Here is a 14,479-nt window from a genome sequence, read left to right on the forward strand (position 1 = left end):
GATACTTCCTTTTTTTCAGAATCCCAAATGTGTCAATCACCCTACAAATTCCCACTCGTCCTGCAAGACTAAACTCAGATGTCTCCTGCTGAGGGAGGCCTTCCTCAGGTGCTCGGAGAAGAACATTTCCTTTTAGCTTCCACGTAACCTTGTCAACACTCTGCCCCTATTATTACCACCATCACTTTGTGTGACGGTAGTTTGTGACAACGTCTGCCTCCACAGGTAGAGTGGACCCCAATACCTAGCCCTGCATCACACAAAAGATCTGTAAGTGTTGGTTGATCAATCAATCAAGCATCAGCTCACTGCTGCGCTCCACACATACACATGTGTGCACACACAGTGCATGGGCCATCTGCAAATCATAAGCAGAGGTGGAAATCATAAAGGGAACCCTAGGACCCTTAGATGTCTTCTTTCCAGAAGTAGCAGCCATGTGCCCAGAGCAGCCCTACATGGTCTGATTCAGGACACCAACCCCTCCAGTTCAAAGGATTTCAGTTGTCTTATCCAAGAGGCAAAGCTTTCTCAGTAGAGTGTCCACTGTGCCAGACACCACAGCACTTTCTAAAGAAATACTTGAAAGTAAATACTTAAGAAAAAAAAAATCTTCAGAATGGTTATCTAGTACACTAGTCAAATCTCCATTCACCCATGATAACATTCTAGCTGCCCAACTAATGCCCACTCTGGAAGGAGACTCAGAGAATTTCATGCAATCCACACAATCTGGTCCCATGCATGACCCTGTCCAGGCTAAGGGCTTTTCAGTGACTTCATTCTTTCTCATTTGCAATTATGTTCCAACTGACAATGATTTCCATAAAAAATAAAGCAAATAGCCCTCTTGGAGTAAGGCTGGGACTGGTTGGAAACCCACTTGGATGTAATGGAGATCTTGCTTTATGAGGCTAATGACTGGACAGCCAGAGTTCTGTCAACCCTAAGAATCTGGAGTACACACAGCACACATGTACACACCAGAACCCATCACGTGGCCCATGCCCAAGAGTAACAGTGCCTTTCTTCTAGAGCTAAAGAAAGGCAGCACTGAAGGTGACTGCTGATCACCTGGATGAGGTATGCAAAATCAAATAAGCACATCTACAAGACTAGAAAACAGGTAAGAGTACCAAAGGGGAACTCGGCTTGCACTTAACCACCTGTTTGGCTAAACCTCAGGGAAATACGATTAGAGAAGTCTCAACCACAAAACACAGGCACCAAATGATGAGTACTGAATATCATAATGAATGGATGAACCAAAAAAGGCACAGACCAAGGCCCTGGGCATGTGCCCAGAGGCACCAATCTTAGAAGAGAGATGAAATGGGAAAGATGTAACCTGTGGCTAGCATTTCTTTCACAGAACACCTGGAGAGGTGAGAAAAGATGCAGCAAAGATGGCAGAGAAACATTGCTTTTCCAAAGGGCAACCTCCCTGGAGATGGTACCCAGGGCTACCCCTGCTGCCTCTTCACTAATATGTAAAATAGAAAGAAGAAAGTGGTTGCATGGACCCACAGCTGGGCTCCTGGGCGGCCAGCTGCTCGCCTCTCCTTTGTAAAATGAAGCCTACCTTGGCTAAGCCCACTCCAAACCACTGTTACTCTATCACCAGTGGGGACAATGGGTCCTTTCTTTTCATCACTGGAAGGAGGAATGTTTCGCTGTTAAAGACATTTACTATCTTTGAATCCTACGATAGAGACACTGCAGAAATGTCTCCCTTGCTTCTTAAACCAGTGCCACCAATACACTTGGCTTGGCAGAGGAGCAGGGCGCGGAAATGTCTGGGAATTCCAGAAAGTCCCCTAAGCCTTTGAGCTACTAGTGCACCTCTGAAGTGCAGGAAAAAAGGGTCCCCTCCGGAGCTGGGACAGGTCCGGAGCTGGGACAGGACGGAAACTTGTGTCCAGGGTGGGTTGAGGGGGCCCAGGGACCGGATCCCGTGAGTCTCCACCCCTAGACCCCCGCAGCCGGGCAGCCTGGACGGAGAATCAGGACAGTGGGAGCTCCCGACCCCAGCTACTCACCCTCCTGCTGGGTGCCCCAGGAGCCCTGGAGCCTCCGCCCGAGAGCAGAGTGACGGTGGATGTGGAGCGCAGCATCCCGCAGCGGCGCCGCTGGCGGGCTCAGCTTCTCCCCGGCGGGAGAATAAGCACTCGGGCCCGCCCTGCTCTGGGGGCGGGAAGTGGGGCGGCGCAGACCAGCAGCGCGCAGGGCAGGGGCGGGCCGGGGGAGGGGCCGGGGGCGCGGCCCGCGCACTTGCCTGACCTGTCAGGCTACATTTCCTCCCAAGGGCACAGACCCAGCCAAAGTTGTCCGCCAACCTCCCCTCCCACAGCTCTGCACCCTCCCAGGGTCAGTCCCGGGACGGGAAGGAGCCCTGCACCCCCTGGACGTACAGGCTCTCTCTACGGCCTGCAGTGTCAAGGTCCACCTGCCTGTTTATCCTGGGTGCTCAGTACCCATCCCCACCCCTCGCTGCCCCAGGAGGCTCTGGGATGGATGGGACCCTCACCTCACGTCATTTGTGCAATATTTACCGAATGCCTACCATGTGTCCCTCCCAGCAGCCAATACAATCACCCAGCCCCTGTCCTATGGGATTTGCAATCTGGTGGGGACATGGATAAATGACAGGTGTCAGTGCTTTGGTAGAAGAGGTGATGCCCATGGGAGCTCACAACCGGCCCTGGAAGTTGGCCTGTGTAGGAAAAGGCCTCCCAGAGGAGGTGATGACTAACCTAAGACCTGAAATACAAGTAGAAGCAAGCAGGCATAGAGCATTCATATTTACTCATTTGCTTGTATTTATTCAGTGGCTACTGTGACCCCATCTGGCAAGTACTTTGCATGTATTAACTCATTTAATCCTCACAACCACCCTTTGAGGTAGGCACTACGACTGTCCTGTATCCCCATTTTGCAGATGAGGATGTTGACTCATCAAGAGGTTAAGTAACACAACAGGAGCTCCCCTGGCTGGAAAGTAGCAAATCTCCAATGGACCCAAGTCTGACCAGAGTGCCTTGCCTGTCCACTCTGCTGCCCCCTAGCAGAGAGAGGAGGGAATTCCAGGCCAAAAGAAATGGCAGGTGCATAGATGGCAGAAGGCAAAAGAAGCTATGGTATATTTTTTTAGGAACTGAAAATACCCTAGTGCAAGGGGCCAGTGGTAGAGAAGCACCAGAAGGGAGCTGGGCCATGAGGAACCAGGTGTGCTTAGCTGAAGGCTTTGGCCTTTAGCCTGAGGATAAAAGTTTCTCATCAGGGGAAGACAATCTCTCTCTACTCACCTTTCAAAGCCCAAATACTCCCTCCCTACCAAACTCTCCAGGACCCTCCTGCCCTGAACACTTATACTCATGAACCTCTCAGCTCTTTGAGGCCATGTCTTCCGTTGCATGTCTGTCCCCTTCCCTAATGGTGAGCTTTTGGGGGCCGAGGGAGTAGCCTCACCCGTCTCTAAATTCCAGTGTGGCACCAACAGGGAAGATGTTCAAGAAATGTAAGAAATGTTGCTGAACAGATGTCTCCTCCATCTGTCCATCCTTCATATTGTTAATACTTTTTACACTATATTATAGTCCATTGCAAAAGCAGCAGACTACACATTAGCTTGTGAGCTGCTGGTGGAAGTGATCTTGTCTAGTACCTGCCTACCCAGTACCTAGAACAGTAATTGACATGTTGCAATTGCAAGGTAAATGTCGAATGAGTGAAGAAATATTACAGAGCAATACTTCAACGCACTCATGATGAAGCAAAATGAAAACTAAGATCCTTGCTAACCCAGCTTCTAAGGCAGGTGAGGGTCTCCAAGCTGACTCCATCTGAGTGATTATTCCAGGTGAGGGTCTCCATGCACTTTGCCAGCTGCAGCAGCCAGAGCCCCAGGGTGGTGTTGGTCCCAGCTAGGAAAGTTCCCTATACTAGCTGTCACCAAGGGCTGTGGGTGGTGTGGGCGGGCAGATGCCAGGCTCTGGTTTATGCCACAGCCCCTCCATGCCAGGCCAACACCTAAGGAACTGCAGAAGAGAGGAATGTGAAAAGCCCTCAGAAAGTGGGAGAGGAGGAGGACGGAACACAGGAAGGCAGGTGGGACTAAGAAACCAATGGAAAGGTGGATCTAGCCCAGCAAAAGTCAAAAATGAAGTCACAGTCTCTAAACTATGATGACATCTAGAAAGAGTTCTGGGAGAAGAAGACAAAAAGGAAAGATTTTTTTTTTTAAAGAAGAGTCAAAAGCCGAGCACTCCTGCCCCACCGAGAAGCCCTCCCTGGCCTACAGGACTGAGAGTAGGAAGAGGACAGATGTAGGTGCTGGTAGGGACAGTCGATCTGCTCCCTTCAGCATGGCCCCAGTCTACCCTGAGCCCTCTGTGAGCACTGGTGACGGAGCAGTGCCACTGTCTGGGTGGAGGGAACAGACGCTATGACAGAACTCTCAGATCTGCCACCCTCCCTGTGCACAGTAATAGCCACATAACCCTAAGAGCTGTCCTGAATTTCTCTGCTGAAGTACAGGTCTGTAGAAAATTCTGACTGTCTGTATAAACGCCCTTCATTTTCCTGAAGTCAGTCACTGGCTTGCACCTCCTTCCCCCATCCCAGCTCCCAGACTTCTCTCTCGTATCCCTTTCTAAATTGTCCACGATGCTCTCTGCAGAACCCTCTCCAAACTCTCTACTGGCATCCTTAGTTGAGGGGCTTATGACAGGACCCATTTCTGCAGCAAAGTCATCAGTGGCAAAGACTATTGTTAGTTCTTGGCAGAAACAATCAGGAATTGAATCACTGAACAGGTCACAGAGCCCTAGCAACCGGGCTTGTTGATATTTTGTGCCTTCTTCACTTTTACGTCTCCTTTTCTCCCCTTCCATTTAGCTGTCCAGCATCCCAAAGTCCTGGCATGTTCCCATTCTGAATGCAAAACAGAGACCAAACTTTCACAATAGAAAAAGGACACAGTTCCAACCCAAGGACAAGGGTATTGAATTACAAAGCCCCTTTGGATAAAGTAGAACAAGAAACACCCCGTTTCACCAGGTGTCTGAGAAGCAGAGAACAGGGCCTAGCGATAAGGAAAGCAGTCAGAGAGGAACCCAATACCCCAGGCAAGTCACCCAGATACACAGAATTTATACACCTGTCTAGACACGGGGGCTGGAACCTGCTGCTGGTCCACTCTAGGGAATGGAACTCCCTGAAAATAATCCTGTGTTCACCAGTTAACCCATGGAGAAAGGTGCAAACAGCAGGACAATAAGCCAATTCACTGAACAAATATGTACCATGCAGATACCACGTACCAGGCACTGGGGACACGGAGTAAGACAGCCTCCTTCAAGTAAAACGACAGCAAAGACTTAAACAGCACTGACAGTATTCAAAGTCTTAAAGTGCATCGGCTCATTTAACCTTTCTAGCAACTCGGTGAAGAAGGTACTATTATGTCCCCTATTTTGCAGATGAGGACACAGGGAGGGGAAGTGACTTGTCCGTAGTACCAATGCGGGTGAGTGGTGGAGCTAAGCGTCAGCCCCCAGTGAGATGGCTCCAGGGCCTGTGTCCTTGACAGTTCACTGGCTACACTTGGAGAGGAGCCAGACTTGACACACGTCCAAAGCACTGCAATGGGCAGAGGATGAAGAACTCCAAGCCACTGCCACCAGAGAGAGCAGGAAGGCTTCCCTGGGAAGGCGGCCTGGGAGCTGACCCTGGAGAATGAGGAGGGAAAGGCCAGGGCATTCCGGACTCAGGGCCAGAGGAAACGGTGAGGTGAGAGGGTCCAGGAAATGTGTGTTACCCTGCCTAGCCTGAACTTCCCAACAGGAGGGACAGACCAGAGACAAAGTAGGTTGGGGTTGGATAGCAAAGGGCCTTGGATAAAGTTGAGAACCAGTCTGCAGGGGACAGGAAGCTAGTGAAGGCTGGGGAGCAGGGCAGTGACAGGCAGCAGAGAGAAGGGTATGGACAGAAGGCATAGACTGCAGGGCAAGCACTCTGGGGTCTATGGAAATAGTACTGATGAGAGATAAAGAGGCTCTGAACTAGAGGAGCCAGTGGTGGTGGAAAGGGAAGGGATGGATTTGAAAGGCAGAAAATCAACAAAACTTAGTGACCAACCAAAAGTTGGAAGATTTTTGTGCATCGTAGGTTACCCTAGTGAGTAGGTGACCAGTAGTGCCACAGAGCACTGAGGAGGAGAAATAGCAAAGAAAATGAATGGGTAAAGAACGAGTGATTCCTTTCTTAGCCCTGGGACTTTGTTGTGCATTAAACATAAAGGGACAAGTCTGGACACCTGGGCAATCGGAGCATCCTCCTGGCTCTTCCAAGTAGCCAAATGGGCTTTTAGTAGGAAACTTGCAGGTGCAAAGGCAGAAATCTTACGTGTTTATTTTTTCAGGAAGGCATCCTGGTGACTGTCTTTAAGAGGAAGCAGACTCCACCCAATGTCAAAATAAGCATCATCCTCCTCATCTCAGAAGGGAAGAAGTCAGTCAGGTGAGAAATGCTAAAGGAATTCGGGGCCTTCCCAAGCACACAGGACAAAGAACATCTCCTTTTGCCATCCCTGTGCTTTCTTGAGTGACTCAGGAATTTGGGTCCGAAAAATACTGAAAATACTGAAATTGGTGGTGACTGGTCAGTAAATCCTATTTGGACCAATTAAGATATTAATACCTGTATTTGAATCTATACCCAAAATGAAATAGCTACTCTACAAAAAGGATTTTGCTGGAGCTTTCTTTTTTTTTAAATAAAAAAGCCTTGAAATCTTTATACATAGTCACGTAGAACATCTGACACAGCTGTTCATGCCGCGACCCACCATCTTAGGTCAGCTTCTCCCAGAAGCAGATTCTGAACCAAGGATCCAAGTGCAGGGGATATTAAGGAAGGGTCCCCAGCAGAAACCAGGAAGGGAGTGGGGCCTCAGGAAGGGGAAGAAGTCGGCAAGGGTACCATCTCGTACTGTTCCAGATCCAGCCTGATCCCAGGGCAGCTCTGGGGTGCACACTGCACTCAGCGTTTGTCCTGCCTCCAGATAAAAGAGCTGGGCGTCTGCCCTCCTGCACCAGTCAGTCACTGCCTGCAACGGGGGTGGACAGCAGAGGAAGTACACAGCCCACAGGCACTCGTGACACTCCCCAGGGACAAGGGGCCACTATGTCCATGAAAAATCCTCTGGAGGTCACAGGTACAGACTATTAGCATCAGAGCACACAAAAGCTGGGAAACAGACACAAAGAGCTGGCAAAAAAACAGCCAAGAAGACTGTCTACTTTGTCCGTATAAAATACAGACATAGAAGCAGACACTGAGGGGTGTGTAATATGTCGCTGCTTGGAGTAAAGATCTCTGGAGCAACAGTAACCATAAACCGCTGTGTGGCCCCGGGTCCCACACACACGGACACAGCAGCTGAGCCCCTCTGAACCCAGCCCTGGAACCCACAGTGTGACTACATCTACTGATAGAAGAGGCAGGAGTCCAAAACTCAAGAGGCTGGAGCAAGGAGCAAAATCAGACAAGACGGAATCCAGCAGGAGTTAATCTATGGTCTTCACCTTGGGTCCAAAGTCAACAAGGGCACCAACAGAGGATACAGGAGACGCAGCTCAGCAGCGTCATGTACTAAGGGCACACGTGGAGCTGGGCTGGGACAGTAGATCCACAGAAGCTACCCCTCCATGATCCAGAACATGTTATCTAACGTCAAAGTGCCTTCAAAGGAAAGCAGGGTCTGGAATTAGGAAGGCAAAAGTCCTTACTGTGTGGTGCTGGCCCCACCACACCCGGGAAAATGGCCTTCAGTTCTGGAACAAGCATCATCCAAATGATTTCAGAAGACTATGACACAGATGCTACAAGAACCTGACACTAAGGAATGAAACGTGCAGGTGACCGAACTGGAATATTGTCCTTAGAGAAGAAAAGACTTGGTGCTGGGGAGGCATGTTTGGTGACTTCAGGTCTTGAGGGCTGTTGCTGTGGCAGAGTGGTTAGACTTGTTTTGTGTAACCCAAAATATAGAATGGGGCCCAGCAGGTAAAAGCTACAAGGAGATGGAATTCAAAACAATCTAAATACTTTACTAGCCAGAGCTAGCTAAGGAGAGGAGATAAAGGAAAGCAGTGGGTCATGGTGGAAATGATGGGACGGCCAACCTGTGAGGCAGGCAGGGCATTCCTCACCACTGGACTGTGGCTCTGTCAGTGGTCCCCAAGCTGGGCTGCACACTAGGATCCTTGGGGACTTGCTAACAATATATTTCTAGGCCCCGACCTGAGGACACTCTGATACAGTGGACCTGGGATGATACCCAGAAATTCATTTTCTAGTAAGCTTCCGAGACTTTTCCTTCTGCCATCCCCCAGCCTTTGTGCAAGGACCAGGGTGAAGACATCTCATCAAGGATGACCAGACGGAGCTCAGGCATCAGGTAGGGAAGGGAGCCTAGGGCAGATACATTTATTCCTTTCAAATTCCAGAAATCTGTGGCCCTGGGATTGGGGCATTCTAGGTTTCACATCAGAGGAGTCAGTCTGAGGAACACTGTTTAACAGACAGGACTCTGGAGCCAAACTAACCTGAGTGTGCATTCAGGCTCTGCCACACATTAGCTGATGGGTCCTGGGCAAGCCATCTCCACTCTCCAAGCCTTAATCTTCTCTCCTGTGAAATGGGAGATAATTGTACCACCTCTCAGAGCAGCTGCGAGGCTTGACTGAGAGTATAAAATATAAACTATATGGCTATAGTATGTCAGAGTCCTTTCTAAAGGAAGCCATAAACTGCCTGGTCATTTGTGGGGCAATGCTGAGCATGAAAGAGGATGGAACACGCCTTTATTTTTGTTTGGAGCAACCTCTTTAAAGCAAGTGTGTCGCGTGTTCCACGCTGGCGCTAATGTGAAGACACCTGGAAAAGAACAGAAGCCATTGTTTCCTATATTTGTTTTGCTCTATGAAGAGAGAGTAATATACAGAACTTACCTGCTCTTAGCATATCATGAAAGAGGATCAAATGCTTCAAAACAAAAGAGCATTCATTATTTTTTAATCCTAAGAAGACCAGCAGTACTGCTTTATAACACCAGTGACAGAAGCAAGCAGGCTTCCGCTCACTGCAGCTGCGGGGGCAAGTATACAACTTATGGTAAAATACCACATCCGGCCGTGAACAGCTATTTCTCTAAGTCCAGTGTACTCTGCCCCAGGTATCCATCTGGCCCCCTCCCGCCTGCAGGGGCCGTTCCGATATACCGGGAGTCACCGTGGGCAGGGCCTCCCTATGTGGTTGTGAAGGCTGTTCACAGCAGCAGGGCTTCGGGCTGGAAGAGGGACGGTGCCCCTTGACGAGCTGTGGCCCCAGCTCTGGGCCGTGTCCGCTGGAGGAAGAGAGGCCATTTCTAATCCACACACATGTGGGCTGGTGTGGCCCCACCGAGAATGCAGGACATGGGGCTCTGCTATTTCTGTGCAAGATCTCTCCACTCCCCCATTAAAAAAAAAAAAAAACTATTCCCATATTCCCATCACAGCCCTCCCCAGTTCAGTTAATGAGGACTCTTTTCTTTTAGTAGCTCAGGCCGAAATCCCTGGAGTCATCCTTGATTCCTCCTTTTCGACTCATAGCTTCCATCTTGCCTATCTGGCTTCACCTTCAAAGCATGTCCAAAACCTAAACCCTTTTCATCAGCAACATGTAAGCCACCATCACCTCTCCCCTGGATCCTTGAAACAGCCTCCTAACTGTTCTTTCTGCCCCTGCCCCTCCATAGTCATTCCATGCACAACACGGAGGATCCTGAGATCCTTTTAAATCCACACTCCTCTGCACAGACCCTTTGAGCGGCTTCACAGCTCTCCAGATAAAAGCCCAAGTTTTCTGCATTTGGTTTGTGTCTATCTCCCGTGAAGATCCAAGGTGTAAAAGGGCAGTTTTAGTCTGTTTTGTTCATTCCTCTAATCCCAGCATCTGTAACAGTGCCTGGCACAGAAAAGACATCCAGCAGACCATTTTTAATAAGTAAGCAGTTTTTTGCCACAGCGACCAGGGCTGCAGCATGTTCAAATCAGTCCAGCACTTCTGGACAGGGGTGCTATTGAGATCCACTCCTCACCAGACCTGGAAAAACATCTATGTCTGGTCCAAACCTCCCTCTGACATGGCTATTTCTGTCTGACCCCTGCAGGTCACCTCCTCCCCTCCCCTTCAAGAGCAAATGTCACCAATCTCCCAATAAGTGAGGGCTTTAAGGAGCAAAAAAAGACTCTTGATTTGGACCTACACAAAAGGCCCTGGAGCAAGGGGATTGAAAGGTTCGGGGAAAGCCGGGGGAAACAGAAAAATACTGACAGCAGTAAAAGCAGGGGACGAGTTGGTCACTCCATCCGCAGTGTGGTGATACGCCCTAACGCTTGCTTAACTGGTGGCAGAGCAGAAGTAAATGGAGGCACTGGGAGGCTGCAGCTTCTCCTCCCTGGACACGCTGGCTCTCTACCTGCTGCACAAAATGTCAGGGGAGCCCCTGCCCCTTCAGCTCTCTCTCAGCTGGGGTCACATCACCATGACCCCTCTTGAGAGCCACTCAGCTACCCTTGTGCCCGTCAGAGCCAGGAGCCCACAGAGGGGAGAGAGAGGGCGGGTACCTCAGTGCTGTGGTTATTCAAGTGCATTTGGGGTGGATAAGATGGGGTCAGACAGGGTCTGCTCACAGGGGCAGCAGGGGAACCCACTCCAGCTTCAGGGGCTGATGAAGAGACTGAGTTTAGCTGAAAGACAGGGAGAGGGTAGGCATTTAAGCTACTTGTGGTCTCAGCCACAGAACATCAACCAGGAGCAGGGAGCTGAAAACTAAACAGCTGTGCATTCTAGAATGCAGGCTGAGCCCAGCAACAGGGAATCTCAGGAGAGGCGTGGGACACACCTGGGTGGCTGCCAGGGAGCTGCAGCGCTGCACGCAGGAAGCAGGGTTCAGTGGAGATGGCCAACATGTCCCAGCTTGCCTGGGATTCTCTTTGGTACCGGGAAGTCCCACATCTCAGGCAACCTCATTAGTCCCAGGCAAACCAGGACCAGAAACAGGGAGCAAGGCCACACCCCCGAGTACAGAAGGACACTGGGGAGACACAGAACAGTGATGCCAGAAGAGTCGCCCAGACAGGAAAGCCCAGTTGTAAAAAGCAGGACAGATGAGAGAAACTGAGCTCAGAAAGAGGTGAGGTTAAGTCCCTTCAAGGAGTTTAAAAGGTTCCATTTAAAAAGTTTCTGCAGGTGGGAGGGTACAGCTCAGAGGCAGAGCACATGCTTAGCATGCACAAGGTCCTGGGTTCAACCCCCAGTTCCTCCATCAATCAATAAACCTAATTACCTCCCCAACAAAACAAATTTTTTTAAAGATTCTGTAGTCAAGTGAAATTGGGAAGATCTAGGTTAAACAAAAGTGGGCAGATTTAAGATGGGACTTACTCCCCTAAAGGAGATGGAGCATCTTCCAGAGATAAATAATCATCACTGTTTCCACAACTTAACTGAACATTAGACCCTCCCCGCCCAGGGGAAACTAATAAACCAGCTCATAGGAAACCAGCACAACACAAACCCCAGCTGGGGAGACCCTGCTCTAAGGCAACTTTTCAGAAACGTGCCTTATCTGGAAAGAGAAGTTCACACAGAGTCTGATTATGCAGGTTAATAATTGTCAGCCCTGAGAAGCAGGTCACAGGGCAAAGTCACCGATGGAGACAGGACAGCAGAAGCTAAGCACCGCTGTCTCCGATGCGGTGACGGGTCTGGAGTCATCCACTTAACAGAGGCTAATGTGCTGAGGCAAAGGGCTGTTAATGGTCATAACAAGCGCCTGGACCAAAAGTCAGCTTACCCGCTAACCCTTCCCCTGGAGCAGGGCAGCCCATCTAACCCGGGCAGCAAGGTGAGTGGACCCGGCACTGAACACTGACCAGGCGTGTGATGCACAGAGCGTGCCCTGACTATGTTCTATGGGTTTCACATTTATCTTGACCATGGCTGGAGGAAAAGCAGCTGGATTTGATCTGATAGCGAACAGGGGAAGTGCAGAAGGTTCTGGAACAACACCGAGCCTTGATGTGCCTGGCACCAGCAAGGCGGGCTCACTCTGTGGAGCCCTGTGGAGGACTGCTGGAGCCCTGGGGGAGCGCGGCGGCGTTGCTGTTCAAGGGCGTTTTGCCCTCCTGTGGACAAGTCCCTGTCAGAGTACGAAGTTCAGCAAACCTTCAAGGGCTTACGTGTAAGTTCTTAGGTATGAGGTACAGACCTACCGAGGAGAGACGGAGAGACCCACGAACCAGAGGCCCGGAACCCTGGGCCCCGGCGGTGGCCCCGACACTGTGTTCACCTGAAGTCACGCCACCTCCCTGGGGCTTCACTTCCACGTGGTAACTGAAGGCTGCTCTGTAGCTTTGACATTCCAGAAGCATCGATAAAATTCCCAAACATTTTTTGTTGTTATTTATTTGGGTTACAAATGGCCATTTCCTCTAAACTGTCAGCAGTTTACTCTTAGAACAGGTCAGGCCTCTGTGGCCCTGGACAGAGCTGCAGACTCCTTTAATGAGAAAAGTTGACAGAGGTCCGTCAAAGGATGTTCAGACCATATTGCAGGAGGAGCCACCTGCACGGTACGTCCTCCACCCGCCACATCCTACAGCCTGGCGGCCTTGGACGATTTTGACTCTCTGGAGCACGCTAGGTAGCTTCACACCGCCATGCCTCCCATGTCTTGGGCTCCCTGGGACACACTCTGAGGAAGCCTTGTGTGCAGAAGGGTCCTGGGGGTGCTCTTTGGATACATCCCTGTTCCAGTGATGGAAGCGAACTGGTAGAGGGAGGGGCTGACTGGTGGAGCTGACCCTCTGCAGCTGGGATGGCCCTTCAGAGTTGTGCTCAACTGAACCTGGGGGCTGGGCCTTGGTACTCACCTATTGACCAGTCCCTAGATTCAGGCTTTCCCTGGGGAGGGGGCCTAACACTGGGAAAGGCAGCTCCCTCCAGCCAAGGGCAATTCCATTGCACCATTAGCACCCACTGCTCCCTGCAGCTGGGGGAGTTGGGGGGGAGAGTGTGGGCAGCAGCCTGCAGCATCCACCACAGTGCCTTTGCTCCCGCTCCTCCCCACCCCATCCCCATCTCCCCAGCCTCTACCCTCCACTGCTGCTGCTGCAGTGCTTTTCCCAGAGTTTCATCATTCTTTGTATAACCAGGAATTCCTCAAGGGTAGGGCTGCCTTAAGCAACTCTGCTGTATCAGGCATTCACGTGGTGCCTGGCAGGTAGCAGGAAGGAAACAGAACATACTGAGTAAGAGTGAGTCTCAGCTTCAGACTATGAGTTCGATTCCCAGTGCTACTGATTATAAGGGTAATCAACTTCCTTCCCTGGTCCCTAGTTTCTCAACCTATAAAATGGGGGAAATGGCCATTATCACTGCCTTTTAGGTTGTGTGCATGAAATGAATGATATGAAAACACCTGGCACATGGTAAGTACTTGATGAAGGAGAGCAGCAGGGATGGCTGTCCCCTGCAGCCTCTTCTACTGCCTTATTAGCAAAGATCTGATTGTTCAGTTTCAGGAGGGGGATGAAGAGTCGGGGAAGAAAGAGCTGCAAGCAGCTGTGAGCACGAGAGGGCAGCCTGGGGGAGCTTTGGGTCCGTAGCAATGTAGAGGCGCATGGAGAAGAAGAAGGGAAAGAGGCCAGAGGCTGGGGCGGGGGAGGTGGTCAGAGGATGGACCACTGGGAGGACCTTGAAATGGAGGCAGGAACTGAGGGAGAGACCTGGGCGAGCTGAGGCTGGCTGTGAGACCTGCGTCCTGCTTCCAAAGTCGTCAGTGTCTTAGCTCTTCAACAGGACGTCATCTTCACAAACATCTCTGAGAACACTGCCTCCACAGTGTTTATTATCTCCCCCAAACAACATTCCCGGCAAATAAGCAGACAGACGTATCATCCATGCCAGGCGTTTCCTCCCTCCCCAGCTCAGATTTCAGGACAATGTGTTTACGGCTGTCGCCCCACATGGGCCACCACAGAGACCCCTGAAAATAGGAAACAGCCTGATGAGAGGGGCTGGGGAGCCTGGCTCGCACACATCCTGTCTCCCCCAGGGCCAGGCCGGGCCGGATACCCGATGAGAAGCCCACTTCTGCCCCCTCCCCATCCTCTCCCTCAACAAAACCACCCAGGAGAGAAACACATTCCCGTCCTGGCTAGAGAGAGACCTTTGTCCTGCCTGGACAAGGGGGAAGGGGTACCATGACTGGACACTTGTAACGCTCCAGTTTTCCTTGCAAATTTGCATGCAGGCCCCCAGACCTGACTCTGTTCAACACATTTATATTCGGCTGTGGGTACTTTATGTTCTGTCACTTTACTTCATTTTTCTGAAACTCCTACAGGGTACAAACCAATCTGAACAG

General features: G+C 50.7%; 1 protein-coding gene across 4 annotated transcripts in view; it reads right to left on the minus strand.

Moving 5' to 3' along the window:
• MYZAP (myocardial zonula adherens protein) overlaps positions 1-8,675 on the minus strand; it is a 90,296-nt gene extending 81,621 nt beyond the window's left edge. For 3 of the 4 annotated variants that reach the window (XR_010380841.1, XM_010979566.3, XM_064485563.1), the window contains exon 1: positions 2,040-2,165. Coding sequence is in view for 3 of the 4 variants with exons in the window: in XM_010979566.3 (XP_010977868.1) it covers positions 2,040-2,114 (75 nt within the window). In the remaining variant the exon portion in view is untranslated. Of the gene's footprint in view, positions 1-2,039; positions 2,166-8,609 lie in introns of those variants that run through there. The other variant, XM_064485562.1, reaches the window with a different exon arrangement.
• Between the last annotated feature and the right edge of the window lie 5,804 nt (positions 8,676-14,479).

Source organism: Camelus dromedarius, chromosome 5 (genome assembly GCF_036321535.1).
Source record: "Camelus dromedarius isolate mCamDro1 chromosome 5, mCamDro1.pat, whole genome shotgun sequence".
NCBI classification, from domain to species: Eukaryota; Metazoa; Chordata; class Mammalia; order Artiodactyla; family Camelidae; genus Camelus; species Camelus dromedarius.